This window comes from Capricornis sumatraensis, chromosome 1, assembly GCF_032405125.1.
Source record: "Capricornis sumatraensis isolate serow.1 chromosome 1, serow.2, whole genome shotgun sequence".
NCBI lineage: Eukaryota > Metazoa > Chordata > Mammalia > Artiodactyla > Bovidae > Capricornis > Capricornis sumatraensis.
Window position 1 is genome coordinate 202,618,926 of NC_091069.1, and position 20,981 is coordinate 202,639,906.

Sequence of the window (20,981 nt, forward strand, 5' to 3'; positions counted from 1 at the left end):
GGACATGTTAAAATGCTGACATCACAGATATCTTGAATGAGCATTAATTTTACCTTGCCTCGTCTGCTTTCTAAAATTACCTTACAATTTTTAAAAGATGTCAGTGATCAGTGGTCTGCATGTCAATTAAGATGAAGATTAAAAGGCAAGTCATGATAAATACAAAAGAGGGCAAAGGAGAATAAATATACCAAGAAGATTGAATTACCAGGGGCTTCTAGAGTTGAGTACCAAATTTAGGATTTCAGATAGCCTAGGCAGTAAGACTCATGGTTCCTACTATCTATTTAAATGAAGTGTAGCAGATAGCCTAGTGCAAAGTCTCCTGTCATCCAAGAAATTTTCACTGTTTGGGGAGACAGCACACAAAATAAACAATAGAAGGGACTGATATGATATTGGTGAGTGAGGGTAATAGAAAAGACATGACTGAAGAACACACTGAATACTAAACTAGCTAGCTTTTAGGTTTTGAAATATTTGTATTATGCAGACTAAAATTGTCTTGATGACGGTTAGCTGCTAGAAGAAAAAAATTAAGCATTGGTTAAGAAACTAGATTTTAAAAACCACTTATCCCCATTCAATGCTGTTAAAAATGTGATTTGGGCTTCTACAGCGAGTCAACCCCAGATTCACAGACACTGTGGCGGTGACTGATGGATGGGCAGAGACTTAGAGGAAGCAAAAAAGTATTTCCCCTGAGGTGAAGCAAAAGGAGACGTGAGCCTCATTCCACAAGCTGAATGCTCTGCTCTGGCCTCTATCCTTTAAGGGTCCTTGATGTTGATTTTTTAATCTCTTAATTCTTTATAACTTTGGGTCTCAGAGACCAAATCTCTCTGAGCTCTCTCAGCTCTGCGTGTGTATCCTCTCTCTCAGCTCTGCGTGTGTATCCAAGAGCACAACACTTCATCTCTCTGAGTGTCCCTGCTTTAGCTTCCATCCCAGTGCCTGGCTTAGAGGCATCCAGGAAATGTTGAACCAGAGGCTTTTGGGTAGGATAGTGTGCAGTGAGTAATCCATTCCGCACTGAACACAGTCTGAACAGTCCTTCTGCATCAGCCCTGTCTGCAGGACGAGGCTGTAGGAAAGGAATGACAGAGGATGACACAGCCAAAGAAAATGACTGTTATCCACATAAAGACGTAACTAATATTAAAGGCTATTAAGGAGGCTGTGAATCAGATTTCTCCATTTGTACTGACATAAGTGGAAAATTTTGGATTAAGTGCAATGAAACCAAAATTCTTATACACACTGGTTCAATTCAGTTCAAAGTTGCTCAGTCGTGTCTGACTCTTTGTGACCTCACAGACTGCAACACACCAGGCCTCCCTGTCCATCACCAACTCCCGGAGCTTACTCAAACTCATGTCCATTGAGTCGGTGATGCCATCCAACCATCTCATCCTCTGTTGTCCCCTTCTTCTCCCCGCCTTCAATCTTTCCCAGCATCAGGGTCTTTTCAAATGAGTTGGTTCTTCAGATGGCCAAAGTATTGGAGTTTCATCTTCAGCATCAGTCCTTCCAATGAATATTCAGGACTGATTTCCTTTAGGATGGACTGGTTGGATCTCCTTGCTGCCCAAGAGATTCTCAAGAGTTTTCTCCAACATCACAGTTCAAAAGCATCAATTCTTCTGGGCTCAGCTTTCTTTATAGTCCAACTCTCACGTCCATACATGACTACTGGAAAAACCATAGCTTTGACTAGATGGACCTTTGTTGGCAAAGTAATATCTCTGCTTTTTAATATGCTGTCTAGGTTGGTCGAAACTTTCCTTCTGTCCTTTCCGTCTTTTAATTTCATGGTTGCAGTCACCACCTGCAGTGATTTTGGAGCCCAAAAAAATAATCTGTCACTGTTTCCCCATCTATTTCCCATGAAGTGATGGGACCAGATGCCATGATCTTCGTTTTCTGAATGTTGAGTTTTAAGCCAACTTTTTCACTCTCCTCTTTCATTTTAGTGAAGAGGCTCTTTAGTTCTTCTTCGCTTTCTGCCAGAAGTGTTGTGTCATCTGCATATCTGAGGTTATTGATGCTTCCCCCAGCAATCTTGATTCCAGTTTGTGCTTTATCCAGCCCAGCATTTCTCATGGTGTACTCTGCATATAAATTAAATAAGCAGGGTGACAATATACAGCCTTGATGTACTCCTTTCCTGATTTGAAACCAATCTGTTGTTCTATGTCCAGTTCTAACTGTTGCTTCTTGACCTGCTTAAACATTTCTCAGGAGGCAGGTCAGGTGGTCTGGTATTCCCATCTCCTTAAAAATTTTCCACAGTTTATTGTGATCCACACAGTCAAAGGCTTTGGCATAGTCCATAAAGGGGAAGTCAATGTTTTTCTGGAGTTCTCTTGCTTTTTTGATGATCCAGTGGATGTTCGGTGACTTGAGCTCTGGTTCCTCTGCCTTTTCACTGGTAAGAGTGCAAATGGACACAACTTCTTTGGAAAACTATTTGGTAGTATCAGTCAAAGCTGAGAACACACACACACACACTGTGATCCAACAATTCTATTCCTAGGTGTAAATGTGTACATATTTTACCAAAAGGCTTGTAGTAGAACAGAATGTTTACAGAAGCACTATTCATAATCACTCTAATGATAACTACCTAAATAACCATCAACAGTAGAATGGGTGACTAAATAGTAGAATGGGTAACTAAATTGTGGTATATCACTACAATAATACGCTAAATAGCAGTGATAATAAACAGCCTGCCAACGCAACAATGTGGATGATTCTCACAAAGGTAATGTTGATACCAGATATAAAATATACATCAAGCAGTTCCACTTATATCAAGTACAAGACTAGGCAAAATTTATCTACAATGGCTGAAGTTGAAAGAGTTTCCTTTGAAAAAAGGGTGACATTTAGGGGGCTTCCAGAAGGCAGGAAATGATTTATTTTTTACCTAGATTATACAGGGGTATTGGAGAAGACTCTTGAGAGTCCCTTGGACTGTAAGGAGATCCAACCAGTCCATCAAAAGGAGATCAATCCCGGGTGTGGAGGGACTGATGCTGGAACTCCAATACTTTGGCCACCTGATGCAGAGAGCTGACTCATTTGAAAAGACCCTGATGCTGGGAAAGATTGGGGGCAGGAGGAGAAGGGGACGACAGAGGATGAGATGGTTGGATGGCATCACCGACACAACGGACGTAGGTTTGGGTGGACTCCAGGAGTTGGTGATGGACAGGGAGGCCTGGCGTGCTGCAGTTCATGGGATTACAAAGAGTCAGACACAACTGAGCAACTGAACTGAACTGAACTGACACAGGTGTGTTTAGTTTGTGAAAATTAATTGAGCTGTACACTTAAAGGATATATGTACCTTTTAGCATGTATTTTAACTTTAAGAAAAAGTTTTAAAACTGAAAAATGTTAGATGCAGATGTAGAGTTTTCAGCTGAATATAAGGATAGTTTAAATGATTGGAAGTTTTGCACACTAAAGGAAGATTGTGATTTCTCCTTTTCTGGAAGAAGAGGGATGATAAAACCTTTTGGGATCTCTCGGAACTCTGGTTCCATTGAAACACTCAAAAAATAAAGAACCTAAAATAATTCTTGCATTAAAGCCTTAGTACTAGGCTTCTTGATTAAAGCTAAACTATTCTCATCTTTCAGATATTTTACTACTCAACCAGCATTTTCCAGACAGCTGGAATCAGCCAACCTGTTTATGCAACCATTGGAGTTGGTGCTGTCAACACAGTTTTCACTGCTGTCTCTGTAAGTGAAATACTCTAAATATTCTGCTTGTTCCTCAGTCCAGAAATAGGAGTGAAAAAAACCCTTGTAACATAAAAGCAACCTGTGATTTATTGTCTGCATGTACTGGATATGTAGGTAGAACCATGTGAGTCACAAGAAGAGTCCCAGATGTGAATAACCAACCATTGTAGTGAGATTAGGCATAATTGATTAGGCATCCCTGTCTCCCAAAGATGTCATTTGTCACTCACTTGTGAATCAGGAACTCACTTGGGGACAAGACACTTGGTATTTTTGTGTAAATACCTAGGCTTTTTCTCCTTTGCTCTGTACTTAAGTCCCTTAATATTAGCAAATGTGTGTATGCATGCTCAGTTGTGTCTGACTCTTTGCGACCCCATAGACTGTAGCCCACCAGGCTCCTCTGGGATTTTCCAGGCATGAATACTGGAGTGGGTTGCCATTTCCTACTCCAGGGGAATCTTCCCAACTCAGGGATCGAACCCTCTTGCGTCTCCTGCATTGGCAGCAGATTCTTTACCACTGCACCACCTGGGAAAGAAAGTGTGAAACTGTTGGTCATTCAGTCATATCCGACCCTTTGCGACCCCATGTACTGTTGTCCATGGGATTCTCCAGGCAAGAATACTGGAGCAAATTGCCATTCCCTTCTCTGGGGGATCTTCTGGATCCAGGGCAGATTCTTTACTGTTTGAGCCACCAGGGAAGCAGAGAAGCACCCTGGGAAGCACCACCTGGGAAGCCCCTGATATTAGCAAACAGCTTGTCATTTCTGTCAGTACTGGATCTTCCACCTTGATTCCTATCCATGGTTGAAATTTTTTATCCTGATATCTTAGGGGGAAAAAATTTTTTTTAAAATAAACATTGTCCTCTCAATTAGATATCTAAGCCTCTAGCAAAATTAAACTGATTGAGCAGATTCTTATGATGTTAGGTCATTGGGCAGAGCTTCCAGGAAGCTCTGAGGCTTCACATGTAGCTCAGTTGGAAAAGCATCTGCCTGCAGTACAGGAGATCTGGGTTCAATTCCTGGATCAGGAAGTTTCCCTGGAGAAGGAAATGGCAACCTGCTCTAGTATTCTTGCGTGGAGAATCCCATGGATAGAAGAGCCTGGCAGGCTACAGTTCATGGGATCACTTGTTTTTCATTTTCTGCACATGGACTTTTAACTATTACCTAGAGTGGTCAATAATTACAGCCTTGCTACCTAGATCAAAAGGCAAGTTTGTCCAGACCACAGTAAACAGAACTGGACCTTGGAAAGAGAAGGAAGAACAGATAATAAGGGAACACCAGTGCTTATGCCCTTAGAGTTAATGCTTGTTCAATCCAAAAGGCCACTCTGAAATCAATAAAGGATTGGTACTGGGATGGAATCCTAGCAACTATTTGCATTCTTTTGTCTCCTGAGATAATATTTTTGCAAATCTCACTTCAACATATTTTTCTCATATAGAGATTGTGATTAAAATATTTTATGTGTAACGGGATTTGCTCTGTGAAGAATCAAGTTACCAAGATCAGGGTAATCCAAACTCTTAAGAATGCCTAAAAAGAAAACTAGTGTAAAATTCCATTGTTGTCCACCCATCCAACCCCACCAACTCCATGGAGTGGGAGGAGTTGTTCTGAAAATAGTGTCCTGATTATTTTGAATATACCTTTTTAGAACTCATTCTTTTATTCGGTGAACATTTTTGAAGGAGTGACATAATTTTAAAAAGTTAACTCTAATCAGCCACCTAATGAACCCTCCAGGACTACAAGTAATATTTAACACTTTTAATTATATTTATTTTTGAAAAGTTTTAAAGTTCAAAGAAATACCAAAAGGATAACCTCTCAATCATCCAGACCTCTTGCCAAAATCAGCCAATGTTACTGAATTCTGTGTATCCATTCAAATAAAGATGTGCAAATAGGAATATGTACTGACAACATAGTAATGTTTCAACAATTTGGAGGGAATATAATCCTTTTTTTTTTTTTCCTGAATGAGTATTTGGAGAGAGAGACTTTCTAAACTTGATGCTGAATGACGTTCCATATTTTGTATTTTCTTTTACACTAATGATCCAATAGATGGAAACTTGTAATCTTGAGTGAGAAAACAAAACAGAAAGAAATATGAAGCAAACTGAAAGACAGCATGGGTCTAGAGGAGAAAGAGCGCCTCCAAGTAGGCATTGAGGATCTGAGTGCTACACACTATCTGTGGGGAAAATGGAAGTTAAGGTCAGGCATCCAGGTCTCTACGACCTGACCAAGTCTCACCCTGTGGCAGTGCTCACCTGGCCCCAAGGGAGACTGACTCAATTTTCAAGGCATGTAGTTTTAGAATTTATAATCCTATCAGTAATACTTGTTCAGAAATAGAAGAAACAGATGTAGTGAAAGCCCCTTTTGCTGAAGAAATGCTCCAGTTTCCTTGGCGGCTTGACATGGTATCATCAAATCAACTTTAAAAGTCATAATATAGAAATGGTCAAAATATAGAGAGAAATTTTATGAACTAGAGGAAGGTTTGTTTTTCCCACTTCATTCTCAACAATTAAATATGGGTTCCTTGCTTACCACTCTGGAGTGATCTGAAAGCCTGAGAAAAAGGGTTTTCGCTATAAGTGAAAAGAAATGTTTCTCAGATATTTTCAGAGCCAAAGCTCACTGCACTAAGAGTATTGGATTGCTGTTGATTTACTGATAGATTATTAAGAACAGCCAAGTGAGAAATTATGACAGGTAATTTTTGTGTGTGTTTGACTCACCAACCTTGGCAGTATTCCAAGGATCAAGCCAGAGTCTATTCAGCAAACTCTGGTCCTCACTAATTGTAAATCTTAAACATTAGTGCAAAGATCCCGACCCAAAGGAGTTGATGCCAACTCTCCTAAAATAGGATAAAAAAGCACTTTAACCTTTTGCTTTAAAGTCTTATCTTTTCAAGTGGATAGTTCATTACCAAGACCAAGTACATTCAGGCTCACCAAAAAAAATACAGACCTGACTCTTCGGTAAGATGATCAAGTTCTGTATTTTCCCCCTGAGCGGTCACAATTTGACTTTGTTTGCAGTAAGGAAGTTGGATGATGATAGTTGACACGTCAATAATTGCACTGTTTCAGAAGTCTGCAGTGCTCAAACGCTTTTAATTATAAGAGGATAATTATCATAAGGGAAATTAATGTCATATTTATGTAGACCCTTCATATTTTATTTTTGGAGGAGGAAATAGCAACCCACTCCAGTATTCTTGCCTGGAGAATCCCATGGACGAGGAGCTTGGTGGGCTACAGTCCATGGGTCTCAAAGAGTTGGACACGACTGAGTGACTTCACTTTTCACTTTCATATTTTAAGGGTAGAAGAAATACTGGACATCCAAGATGTTCAGTCTCTAACTATTGCACCCAAAGTGATAAACATCAGGTGGTGATAATGCTATGGTTCTTTCTCTAGAATGACCTGTTCAAATCAATGTGACAAAAGGAAGACAGCATCTGTTAAACATCTCTGGTCACTGAGACCAGTTCTACCTTTCTGGACAAGAGTCACTTCCCTGCTTAATTCCACATCTGCAAAATGGGATAATAGAATGGCTTCTTCTCAGCTGTATAGATTGAAAAGATCTCTTTGGCAGTAGAATCTATTGAAGTATAAAGCCACTATGTTTTAAAACTTCCCTAGGTGTTCCTCGTGGAGAAGGCAGGGCGACGCTCTCTGTTCCTAATTGGAATGAGTGGAATGTTTGTTTGTGCCATCTTCATGTCGGTGGGACTTGTGCTCCTGGTGAGTCTGGGGCCTGCACTCAGATTTTTGGTTACCCAATGATAGCACTTCTGAGCCCCAAGTTAAACATGAGACTTACTTAACAAAATAAAGCAAGAGAAACAGCATATAAAACAAAAGAGAAATGTAAAGAAAAAGAGAATTAGCTTCAGGGTTTAAAGACTGAACATCAGCAAGTAAATGGTGCTTGTCACCCGGGAGAGGCAGGGTGTATAATAACCAGGTTTCAACCCTGGCTCTGCCACTTGGCTGCTTGTGTGACCTTGAACAAGTACCTAGACCGTTCCACCACTTTACAGGGTGTTTGTGCATCCTGTCTACTGACCTTGGTATGAGTAGAAGCAGAGGTCACTGGATCCTTGCTTTGCTTCTTCCACAGAAAAAGAGTGACTAGGAGGCAGAGAAAATCCGAATCCAGGGGATTTCTTATAGCTCAAAAGATTTAAGGATGACTCAGACTAGGAAAAGGGAAAAAAGACTCATCTACGACTCATTGGAAAAGACCCTGATGCTGGGAGGGATTGGGGGCAGGAGGAGAAGGGGATGACAGAGGATGAGATGGCTGGATGGCATCACTGACTCGATGGATGTGAGTTTGGGTGAACTTCAGGAGTTGGTGATGGACAGGGAGGCCTGGCGTGCTGCGATTCATGGGGTCGCAAAGAGTCGGACACGACTGAGCAACTGAACTGAACTGAACAACTAGAATAACTTATACTTAACTGAACATAAACACATCAGGAAGAGTGCTCTGTCCCCTCTGAACTCAACAAGGACTTAGCTACAGGAAGAAGCAGTCAGTGATCCCAGTTCCACTTTTATTTTTTTATTTTTTCTCCTCAGAATAAATTGCCTTGGATGAGTTACGTGAGCATGACATCCATCTTCCTCTTTGTCTGTTTTTTTGAAATTGGGCCAGGCCCCATCCCCTGGTTCATGGTGGCTGAGTTCTTCAGTCAAGGACCACGCCCTGCTGCTTTAGCAGTAGCTGCATTCAGCAACTGGACAGGCAATTTCATTATAGCTCTGTGTTTCCAGTACATTGCGGTAAGCAGCCTAGTTCTGTGCAAACTTACTGAACAGAAGATAAGGTTTAACAGCTGCTAATTGGAACTCTGTTTCTTCTCTGCAGGACTTCTGCGGACCTTATGTGTTTTTCCTTTTTGCTGGTGTGGTCTTGGCCTTTACTCTGTTCACATTTTTTAAAGTTCCAGAAACCAAAGGAAAATCCTTTGAGGAAATTGCAGCAGAGTTCCGAAAGAAGAGGGGTTCAGCTGAAACGCCCAAAGCTGCTGTAGAAATGGAATTCCTGGGACCTACAGAAACCATGTAGAGATAACCTGCTTTTTGACATGAACAATAACAGGAAGAAAGCAGTGTTTTTTTAATGACACTTTTCTGAGAATTTTATATCTGTATCTTGAAGTATTGTTTTATTTTTTATAGAGACTTTATAGGCTCTGATCAGAAGTATCATCAAATATTACTAAAAAAGTATTTTTTTCTTTTAACTTAAAGAATCTATGTTGGGTGGTAAGACTATAAGAAAACCAAAAAGTCTAGCTCATTTTGTTACACTAACTGGCAAGTACATTTAGTACCAAAAAAAATTTTTTTTTGTTACTTTGATGACCAAATGGTTTTTATAAAATTAAACACTAAATGGCTTGGTCATTTAGCATGGGTTATCCGTTAATAATAACAACTATCATAAACTTGTGCTAATTCCTTGCTGGCTGAATCCCTTGAGCTATATTTTGTTTTGCTTTTTTATTGACCACAGCCTGGTTTTCTGAGTTGTCTTATAAAATACACTCAAACAGTGAAAATACAGCAGTCTAATGCTAGAAATTAGAAGCAAAAGATTGCTCTGTTTGTTAAAAAATATTTTCTGAACTATTATGTTTTAAAATAGGTTGAAAAGGTGGGGTTGGAAGATCCTGAGGGTGACTTCCCGAAAATTCAAAAACATTGAATTTCAGCCTTGATGAAAATCTTTATTTAATTTTCCTGGAAAGACTGAGTTCCCAAAGACAAAGCAATCATTCTTTTTGGTGTTTCCTTTTTTGCCTTGGCAGTATATGGAGCTATCTAAGCTGTTCTATTACGATTGCTAACATTTATTGTATACTACTTACGTGCCAAGCACTAAGTGCTTTTACCTATGTAGACAAATTGGAAATACACAGATGATTAAACAGACTTTCACTCAGTCAATTTTGCAACTATGGAAATAGAGTTCTGAAGGATACCAAAGGCTTAGCAGGGAGCTGAAATATCTCCAGGCTCTTTTCCTCACAAAGTGGAGCACTGAATCAATCCTTTTTACACTTGCTTTAATGTATGGAAGAGTCTCTTTTTAAAAGTTCTTTTCAAGAGTGGGAAAAAAATACTGAACACTTGAGGGGGTTTGCTTTTTTTTTCTTTGACCAAGGTTGTTTACCTTTATGTAATTTGACATTCCAAGCAAGACGAAATTATTTTTTCTCACTTTGATTTTTGTTTCTTTTTGGCCAGTTTGGGATTATCTATGTTCCCTTAGCTGTTCTAGGACACCAAGTGAGCTTAAATAGTTTGGTAGACCTTTTTTTCTAAACTGTAAACTCAGTTTAAAAAAAAGAAAAGTAGGGACTTGGAGTCGGGCAGAAGCAGGAAAATGGCTCGTCCGTGGCTCCTGTCTTCTTCAGGATGCTGGTGGCCTTTGAGAAGCCCAAAGTTGCACCAGTAAAGAAATTGAACATATTTATAGGTGATGAATGTGATTTATTCAAATCACTATTCCCGATCTCATTTAGAATAAAGTAGTAAGTGTTTAGGACTTCCCTGATGACTCAGTGGTAAAGAATCTGCCTGCCAAAGCAGGAGATGCTGGTTCAACCCCTGAGTCAGGAAGATCCCCTAGAGAAAGAAATAGCTACGCCTCCAGTATTCTTGCCTAGAGAACCCCATGGACAGAGGAGACTGGTTGGCTATAGTCCATGGGATCGCAAAGAGTCAGACACGACTTAGTGACTGAACAACAAGTAAGAGTTTAAATAAAGAACCCACAAGACCCCTTTTAAGTTTTGATTAATTTTTCTGACTGAGCACAAATTCTCAAAATTCAGACCCTGATGTTTTCTGCCTCAGAGAAATGTAAATAGCATGTATTGTTTCCCTTTCATAATTTTTTCCTTGCAAAGATACTAGTGAGTTGAAAAGAAACATTCAGATGAAATAAGCGGTTAAAGCTTCATACTAAAAGGAACTAGCTTCACATAATACAAACTCCTAGGTTCTCAGCAATATTCACCATAATATATAATAAGAGTGAGACTAATTAGTTAGATTTAATCCCAGGGAAATTAGATGTGAGTTTGAATGGTTAATTTTCGTAATACACCATCATTTCTGTGGAGTCGTTTTCATAGTCAAACATCCTTACAAATGTGATCTTCTCTTAACTTGCTCAGAGCATGGTCCGGTCGTTCATCAGCTACATCTAGTATTGCCCACTGTCCTGACACCAGTGTAGGGGTTTCCTCTCACTTCCTCTTCCCCGCTCCCTTCTACAGGATCAGCACTGTCATGCACTCTGAGACACAGTAAGAGAATGCCTCACATCAAGGAGCTCAGTCTATTGAGGAGTTTAGGAAGATCACCTGCATGTCTTGCCTTCCGTCACCTCAGTGTAGAGCACTTTGTAAATAAGATGCCCTCAATAATATACCTACCTCAGAGAGCTGTGAAGATTAAACATAAAGTGCTAAGCAGAGTGCCTGGTACAGAGAGGGCACTCAATAAATGTTACCTAACGTTAGTATTCATGACAATACTGTTAGGACACAGAGCTATCATATATAAGATAGTTCCAGTTTTTTTCTTTTGAATAAAAAAATGTTTTATAAACGCAATATAATATTTTCTTACTTCCAGCAACAATCCCACAATGACAAGGGAATTGTAAGAATTAGGGGGAATATTAAGCTGTCGAATACTTAAACCCATACTTGATATTTCTAAGTAAGGTATAAGAGTTTTTCTTGTATTTTTAAAATTTGCTTCTGCCTAAGTTATTTTTAAGAGGTCTATATGTAGTATTATTTCTTTGGATAATGCTAAGTACAAAATAAAATGCTGTGTATCATATATAAATGTAACAACAGGATTAAATCACAGGACAAGGCCAAGCCTTCTTGATAAGATGCAAAAATGAGGACTTCTCTGGCGGTTCAGGGGCTGACTCTGTGCCCCTGGTGCAGAGGCCTAGGTTCCAACCCTGGTGGGGGAACTAGATCCCACACGCTGAAACTAAGAGATTCGGTGCGCCGCAATGAAGATCGAAGACCTTGTGTGCTACAGTGAAGATCTGGCATAGTCAAATAAATATGGAAATAAAATTAAAACCATTTAAAATATTAGATTACCTAAAAAGGTATAAAACTAATTACAAAAGTGTATAAACTAGTGTACGTGAATATTTCTTGCTAGCTTATTATTGTATACATAGCAAAGCAATATTAGGCATTATCTTGTGCTTACAGTGTCCTAAGCAAAAGTGCTGAGTAAAGTGTGCAAAAATATAATTTTTCATTACAGTTGTATATTAGTGATCTGAGGAGAAAGGGTTTATTGCCAACCACTCTTGAGCCATCTGCTGGTGTTTAAACTGCTTTCCAGTTGGGTGCACGTTAGAAAGAATCATGAAAATACACTGGTTTTAGTTAAGAGTGTGTATACACTGCAGTTTTATGTCAATAAATATATTTCTAATTACTGTGTTACTTTATTTTATGTAGAAAATAACCACATTTAAGAAAATTGGTATTGGTTTACTATATATAATCATTTCCTTCTCACAATACTTTTCCTGTTCTCATACTAAAGATAACATGTGAGTTGCATTTTAAATCCAAATATTATTTCCATCAAGCAGTTGTTTTGATTATCAGTTTAGTAGGGAAAACTAACTGGTAGGCTAGGTAAGAACAGTTGAAGAGAAATGAAGGACACCCTTTGATGAAAATAGAAATACTTCAATTAGTAAATATTTAATTGAGCTCCTATTATGGACACAACACTTTATTAAAGTTTTGTAAAAGATAAAAAGCTTAGAAAACATGGTCCCTGTCCTCAATCACCTGCATTCTCATAAAGAAGCTAAACTTTAAAAACAAATAGTTATGGCACAAGGGGCAGAATAGGAAAAACTGTAAGTTAGTGGTTTTAAAAATTTTTAGTGGACATCTAAAATTTTCATCATATGTTTAAATAGCTTCAAAGGATATAAATTTTCAAAAAATTTATATATACATTTAAAAATTACTATGCTCTATTTATCCAATAGCATTTAATTACCATAGTAATTTGTTACTCACCATAACCATTTTTGATGAAATTATTCCTTTTCTTATTTTTAAATTTTCATCATGAAATTTAAGAACACTAGCAAGTAAAATGTACATATAAAAGCATCTAGAAAGTAAAGGCAGGTCACATACAAAGAAACAGGATTCATAAAAGCATGTCATATCTGAACAAAAGCTGTGAAAGCTGAAAGGCTGTGGAGCAATACCTACAAAATTCTAAGGGAAAATGATTTTCAGCCTAGAATTCTGTTCCCAGATGTACTATCATTTCCAGACATGCAAGACTCAAAAATTTACCTATTCTGTACCTTCTCTCCTGAAGCAAGAGGAATGTGTACGGTGCCAAAAAGAGAGAGAGAGAGAGAGGAAAAACTGAAAATGAAAGACATGGAATTCAGCAAAAGGGGAGGATGGAAGAAAAGTCTCAGGGCCTGGGTCATAGGTGACGGCAAGCACCAGGGCCTAGAAGACAACCAGTTCAGACTGAAGCAAGAAAAAGAAGGTTCTGGGGAAAAACAGAACGAAAATATTTTCTGATGTGTTTGGCCATATGAGGAATAATTTGGAACCTTTAGGAAAAACGAATAGTGCCAAACACATAGAAAAATAAACAAATGCAAATACAAGGCAAATATGAATTCCTGGGGAGAGAGTGCGGTAGGGAGCAACATAGAAAAGAAATGTCCTGGTGCACTACTCAACTCAATGGTGAATAATTATTTAAAAGACTGGATATTGTTACAATTCTCATTTTCAAATGAAGTTTCTAATAGTACTGTTTATGAGATATGTGGAAAAGAAAGGTGAGGAATTATGAGGAAAAGCTCAATGATAATTAACACAGTAAGTTGTTGACACACAGCCACCAAAATCTATAAAGCAAAAAATATCCATATGAGGCCCTGTGCTGGAAATTTTCCCTGTGCCCCTGCAGTCTATGTTTACCCGTTGTGCTCTGCTCTGTGACTCAGAAAGCTGGTCTCTTCAGACTCTATCATCTAGGCTCCTTGCCTTTGGCTTCTAGTTGAGTTTGCTTAATGCGCTGCCCTGGTGGGAAATGAAGGATAAGAAGAGGGAGAAGGAAGGCTATTGTTTCCTTCAGCTTCCAGCCTCCCTCTCCTTGGGCAGTGACTGTATTCCTCCACTTATGGCCACAGCTTCCGTATAGCTCCAGTTATATCCATTACTGGGTTCTGGTAATCATTGCCCCAAATCTTGCCTCTTTTAATCCCAGAGTTGGCAATGGCATCATACTACTGTGAGTTCTACTACCACTAGTCCCAGGTACTTGACCATCCCTTGCGGTTCCTTAACTTGGCCCCCTCCCTTGTAAACTGTTTCTTCATTAAGCTTCTTTAACCACTCCTTTGCAGTGGGCCAGCTGCTTCTGTTGAGACCCAAAGAATACAACATGTGAACTTGAATGCAGAAATTAAAGCTTTGAGAAACAGTTAAAAAAATTTTTAAGGGGCTTCCCTGGTGACTCAGTGATAAAGAATCCACCTGCCAATGCAAGAGACACAGGAGATGCAGGTTCAATCCCTGGGTCAGGAAGATCCTCTGGAGGAGGAAATGGCAACCCACTCCAGTATTCTTGCCGGGAAAATCCCATGGACAGAGGAGCCTGGTGGGCTACAATCCGTAGGGTTGCAAAAGAGTCAGGCACAACTTAGCAACTAAACAGCAGCAACTACAAAAATTTTTCAAATATTCACCTATAAGAATATTCATGGTTGAAGAAGGCTGGGGCAAGAACTTATTGTGTTTTTTTCAAATATATGTAATATATGCCTATGTTATTATTTGACCTTTAAACTATAGACATGTATTACTTTATAAAAAATTATTGCATAACAATAAATATTTTAATTTGAACTATTGAATCAACTGATAAAATGTTACTCAGCACAAAGGTGGATGAGCTTATATATACCAAATATATTTAGATAGATGAGAGAGGCTGAGAGGGTAAACAGGGGTAGAAAGGGAGGGAGAAGAGACAGGAAGGAGAGAGGAAGAAGAATGTACAATAGTTAGTGTTTATGGAAAGATGATAGGATTTCAGCTAGGTTAGGGTTACGGTTGGGGTTGGTGTTCAGCTATGTATGTTTGTGTAAGCATGTGGTCCAGGTTTCCTTCACTGTGCATGTATATTATGCTTATAATACGCCAAAAAAAATGTGGGGCGAATTAACCTTCTTTCAGAAATAGATGGTGAGAAGAAAAGGAGAAACAGGTCTGCCGTTTGCGGAACGATAAAGAACTTTATTACAATGCGGGGATGCATGAATGTATTTACAGACTCATGGAAAAGAGAAATACAGAAGAATCTTAAGACACATGAGAGAGGATAAGTGAAGCCTCGGAAAGTTTAACATAAAAAAAATTATAGGCAGTGATATTAGAAAGGAGGAGACAGGTGAGAGAAAAAAATTTAAAATGAAAAATGATATGAAGACATTTTGAGACAAAGAGTAAAAAGGTTGAGGTTGCTTGTATAAGGTTAACTCTCCATTTTCTGCAGAGAAAGGACTAGATGGGCTCCTACCTGAGCAGGAATCCTGAAGTTCATTGATTCCTGAACCAACTCCTATAAATCAATTGCACCCTAACGCTAAACCCTGCCTATAGAATTATCAGCTGAGTTTACACATCTTGGGCAGTTTACACAATCCTCTAAAGTTTCAATCATTTGCTCTTAATGTGAAATGAAAGTAAAGATAGCACAGATTTTGCTTACATTATAGGATTTTGCAAGGTACAATTATTTAAAAAAAACATTTTTAACTGAAATGCAGTATGAAATATGTACATAATTTAGTCCTCTAATGATGTATTTGTCTTCTCAGACTGCCTTAACAAAATACCATAGACTGTGTAGGTTCAACAACAGAAACTTCCCACAGTTCTAAAAGCTAAGAAGTCCAAGATTAAGGTGCCAGCTGATTTGGTTCCTAGTGAGGGCTCTCTTCTTGGCTGGCAGATGGTCACTTCTCGTCACAAGGCAGAAAGGGTTCTAGTGCTTTTTCCTCTTCTTATAAGGGCATCAGCTCTGTCAAATTAGGGGCTTACCCTTATGACCTCATTTAACCTTTATCACCTCCTCAGAGGCCCCAACTCTAAGCAGAGTCACTTCGGGGTTAGGATGTCAACATATGAATTTAACGGGACATAAACATTCAGTCTATAAAAAATGGTAAGGAACTTTTACCTTCAGGAGAGAAAAAGAAAAGACACAATGAGGGAGGGCTGGAAGTAGAAACAGGACCAACTTGTCTTGGAGGAATTAACATGTTCTAATATTCTATTAAACCAACCTCAGATATGCAGATGACACCACCCTTATGGCAGAAAGTGAAGAGGAGCTCAAAAGCCTCTTGATGAAAGTGAAAGAGGAGAGTGAAAAAGTTGGCTCAAAACTCAACATTCAGAAAACGAAGATCATGGCAAATAGATGGGGAAACAGTGGAAACAGTGTCAGACTTTATTTTGAGGGGCTCCAAAATCACTGCAGATGGTGACTGCAGCCATGAAATTAAAAGACGCTTACTCCTTGGAAGGAAAGTTATGACCAACCTAGATAGCAAATTCAAAAGCAGAGACATTACTTTGGCAACAAAGGTCCGTCTAATCAAGGCTATGGTTTTTCCAGTAGTCATGTATGGATGTGAGTGTTGGACTGTGAAGAAAGCTGAGCACCGAAGAATTGATGCTTTTGAACTGTGGTGTTGGAGAAGACTCTTGAGAGTCCCTTGGACGGCAAGGAGATCCAACCAGTCCATCCTAAAGGAGATCAGTCCTGGATGTTCTTTGGAAGGAATGATGCTAAAGCTGAAATTCCAGTATTTTGGCCACCTCATGCAGAAGAGTTGACTCACTGGAAAAGACTCTGATGCTGGGAGGGGATTGGGGCCAGGAGGAGAAGGAGATGACAGAGGATGAGATGGCTGGATGGCATCACCGACTCAATGGACATGGGTTTGGGTGAACTCCTGGAGTTGGTGATGGACAGGGAGGCCTGGCATGCTGCAGTTCATGGGATCACAGAGAGTCGGACATGACTGAGCGACTGAACTGAACTGAACTGAACTGAATATTCTATTTTGAAGAATGAAAATGTAGCCCATTTTTGTTTACTTTTGCTGGTACAGTCTTTTGGTTTTTTTAAAAGCAAAGAACATTTATTCATTTGGCCGAGTTGGGTCTTAGTTGCATCATGCAGGATCTTCATTGTGTCATGGTGGGATCTTTCATTGCAACACACAGACTCTCTAGTTGTGGCATACTGGATCAGTAGTTGCGGCACACGGGCTTGGTTGCTCTGCAGCATGTGGGATCTTAGTTCTCTGACCAAAGATCAAACCTTCATACTCTGCATTGCAATGCAGATTCTTGATCACTGGGCAACAAGAGAAGTCCCTCTGATGTAATCTTTCACACCTAAGAACTTCCCAAAGCACCTACCCATCATTTTCTTAAAGGATTCTACTCTTCACTTTTTAAAAAAAAAAATAGAACATTCTGTGAAAGAAAAAGGATTATGGGAAATATGTGTGACAGACACTGGAATTTATTATTGCCAGAGGAGAAGGGGATGACAGAGGACGAGATGTCTGGATGACATCACTGACTTGATGGACATAAGTCTGAGCAAGCTCTGGGAGTTGGTGATGGACAGAGAAGCCTGGTATGCTGCAGTTCATGGGGTCACATAGAGTCAGACACAACTGAGTGACTGAGCTGAACTGAGAAAAATACAGGTGAATCAGTTAGATCTGAATTTTGGAATCTCATGAAATGTTTGAAACATACATATGTTGAACAATTATTCATTGTTTATTTGAAGTTCAAATTTAACTGAGTGGCCCATATTTTCATTTGCTAATTCCAGCAACACTCAAAACATATCAATATAAAATTGTGGCATGAGATAAGCAGGACTTCTCAAATGAACAATGCCAAGAAACAGAGGGGGAAAATAGAATGGGGAAGACTAGAGATCTCTTCAAGAAAACTGGAGATATCAAGATTTCATGCAAGGATGGGCATGGTAAAGGACCGAAAGGGCAAGGACTTAACAGAAACGGAAGAGATTAAGAAGAGGTGGCACAGAAGAATACCCAGAAGAACTGTACAAAAAAAGTCTCAATGACCTGGATAACCACGATGGTGTGGTCACTCATCTAGAGCTGGACATCCTGGAGTGCAAAGTCAGGTGGGCCTTAGGAAGCATTACTACGGGCAAAGCTAGAGGAAGTAGTGGAATTCCAACCGAGCTATTTAAAATCCTAAAAGATGATGCTGTCAAAGGGCTGCACTCAATAAGTCAGCAAATTTGGAAAACTCAGCAGTGACCATAAGACTGGAAAAGGTCAGTTTTAGTCCAGTCCCAAAGGGCAATGCCAAAGAATGTTCAAACTACTGTACAATTGTGCTCATTTTACATACTAGCAAAGTGAAGTGAAGTCGCTCAGTCATGTCCGACTCTTTGCGACCCCATGGACTGTAGCCTACCAAGTTCCTCCACCCATGGGATTTTCCAGGCAAGAATACTGGAGCGGGTTGCCATTTCCTTCTCCAGGTGACCTTCCTGACCCAGGGATTGAACCCGGATCTCCCACATTGTAGACAGATGCTTTATCGTCTGAGCCACCAGGGAAGTCCACATGCTAGCAAGGTTATGCTCAAAATCCTTCAGGCTAGGTTCAAGCAGTATGTAAACCAAGAATTCTGAGATATTATAAGCTGGGTTTCGAAGAGGCAGAGGAACCAGAAACCAAATTGCCAACATTCATTGGATTATGGAGAAAGCAAGAGAGTTCCCAAAAAACATCTGCTTCTGCTTCATTGACTGTGCTAAAGCCTTTGACTATGCGGATTACAACAAACTGTGGGAAAAGAGATGGGAGTACCAGACCACCTTACCTGTCTCCTGAGAAGCCTGTATGCTGGTCAAGAAGCAACAGTTAGAACCTTACATGGAACAACGGACTGGTTCAAAATTGGGAAGGAGTACAAGAAGACTGTATATTGTCATCCTGCTTATTTAACATACATGCTGAGCACATCATGTGAAATTCTGGGCTGAATGAATCACAAGCTGGAATTACGATTGCCAGAAGAAATATCAACAACCTCAGATATGCAGATGATACCACTCTAATGGCAGAAAGTGAAGAGGAACTAAAGAGCCTCTTAATGACAGTGAAAGAGGAGAGTGAAAAAACTGGCTTAAAGCTTAACACTCAAAAAACTAAGATCATGGCATCCAGTCCCATCACTTCCTGGCAAATAGAAGGGGAAGAAGTGGAAGTGATGACAGATTTTCTTTTCTTGGGCTCCAAAATCACTGTGGGACAGTGACTGTAGCCGTGAAATTAAAAGACATTTGCTCCTTGGAGGAACAGCCATGACAAGCCTAGACAGCATATTAAAAAGCAGAGACATCAATTTGCCAACAAAGATCTGTATAGTTAAAGTTATGGCTTTTCCAGTAGTCATGTACCAATGTGAGAGTTTGATCATAAAGAAGACTGAGCGCTAAAGAATTGATGCTTTCAAATCATGGTGCTGGAGAAGATTCTTTTCTCTTTTTTTAGCATTTATAAGCAGTGTGATTTTTCTCTTAAATTTACTTATTTTCAATTGGAAGATAATTACTTTATAATGTTGTGCTGGTTTCTGCCATACAGCAATGTGAATCAGCCATAGGTATACATGTGTCCTCTCCCTCTTGGAATGCAAGGATATCAAACCAGTCAATCCTAAAGAAAATCAACCCTGAATATTCACTGGAAGGACTGTTGCTGAAGCTGAAGCTCCAATCCTTTGGCCACCTGATGTGAGGAGGTGACTCAATGGAAAAGACTCTGATGCTGGGAAAAATTGAAGGCAAAGGAGAAAGTGGCAGCAGGGGATAAGATGGTTAGAGAGGGTCACTGACTCAATGGACATGAATCTGAGCAAACTCTGTGAGTTAGTGGAGTATAGAGGAACCTGATGTACTACAGTCCATGAGGTCGAAAAGAGTTGGATACGACTTAGCAACTGAAAGACAACATCAACAAATACACAGACTTATGGTAAAATAGAATTAAAAACTCAGCAGTCACAACTATATAAAAGTAATTAACACTTGATAAAATGGGTATTTCAAACAAGTGGAAAGTATACGTGCTATGCTTAGTTGCTCAGTCATCTCTGACTTTTTGCGACCCCGTGATTCTCCAGGCAAGAATACTGGAGTGGGTTGCCATGCCCTCCTTCAGGGGATCTTCCCAACCCAGGTTTCGAACTGGGGTCTCCAGCATTGCAGACGGACTCTTTACCAGCTGATCAACCAGGGAAATTATCTATAACATGACAAATGTTACTGAATATATGCTTGTGCAGTGCTAAGTCGATTTAGTCCTGTCCAACTCTTTGTGACCCTATGGACTGTAGCCCTCCAGGCTCTTCTGTCCATGGAATTTTCCAGGCAAGAATACTGGAGTGGGTTGCCATGCCATCCAGGGGATCTTCCCAACCCAGGGATTGAACTCACGTCTCTTTAATCTCCTTCATTGGAAGCAGAGTTCTTTACCACTAGTGCCACCTGGGAAGCCCGAATATATACTAACAAGTTAAAAAAAATAGATGCCTACTTCACACTAGCCAAAACAATTAGCTGCAAATGGAGAAAAAGTGCCAAATTTGGAAAACAACAACTAGAAGGACCAAAAGAAATGTGGTATACATAGGGAAAATATCCTTCAGGATGAAGGGAAAGAAAAGACATTTTCAGATGAAGGAAAAAACAAGGAATTTTTGTTACTATTGTAAAAGAAATTCTAAAGACATTTTCTAAGCATTTTTTCAGGTTGAAGGAATCATACAAATTATTATGATTGCAATGGTGGTTTATTGAAATATATATTTGTCTTAACATAGAATTATATGTCAAATAGAGTGAATTTTAATGTATAAAGTTTATAAAAAGTAAATTTAGTGTTTTGTAAAAGCTGGATAAAACGAAAGGCAATGTCTTCTTATTGTCTTAGGTTACTTGGAGATTTTTTTTTCCATCTTTTTCTACATCTGGCCAGTC

The 20,981-nt window shown here is 39.4% G+C and overlaps 1 protein-coding gene across 1 annotated transcript in view; it reads left to right on the forward strand.

The window, feature by feature from the left end:
• Positions 1–12,269, forward strand: part of SLC2A2 (solute carrier family 2 member 2) — a 37,561-nt gene extending 25,292 nt beyond the window's left edge. The window contains exons 8-11 of the mRNA XM_068993113.1: positions 3,651–3,755; positions 7,446–7,547; positions 8,391–8,594; positions 8,680–12,269. Of these exons, the coding sequence (XP_068849214.1) occupies positions 3,651–3,755; positions 7,446–7,547; positions 8,391–8,594; positions 8,680–8,880 (612 nt within the window). The 3' untranslated portion in view covers positions 8,881–12,269. The remainder of the gene's footprint in view (positions 1–3,650; positions 3,756–7,445; positions 7,548–8,390; positions 8,595–8,679) is intronic.
• The last annotated feature ends 8,712 nt before the right edge of the window (positions 12,270–20,981 follow it).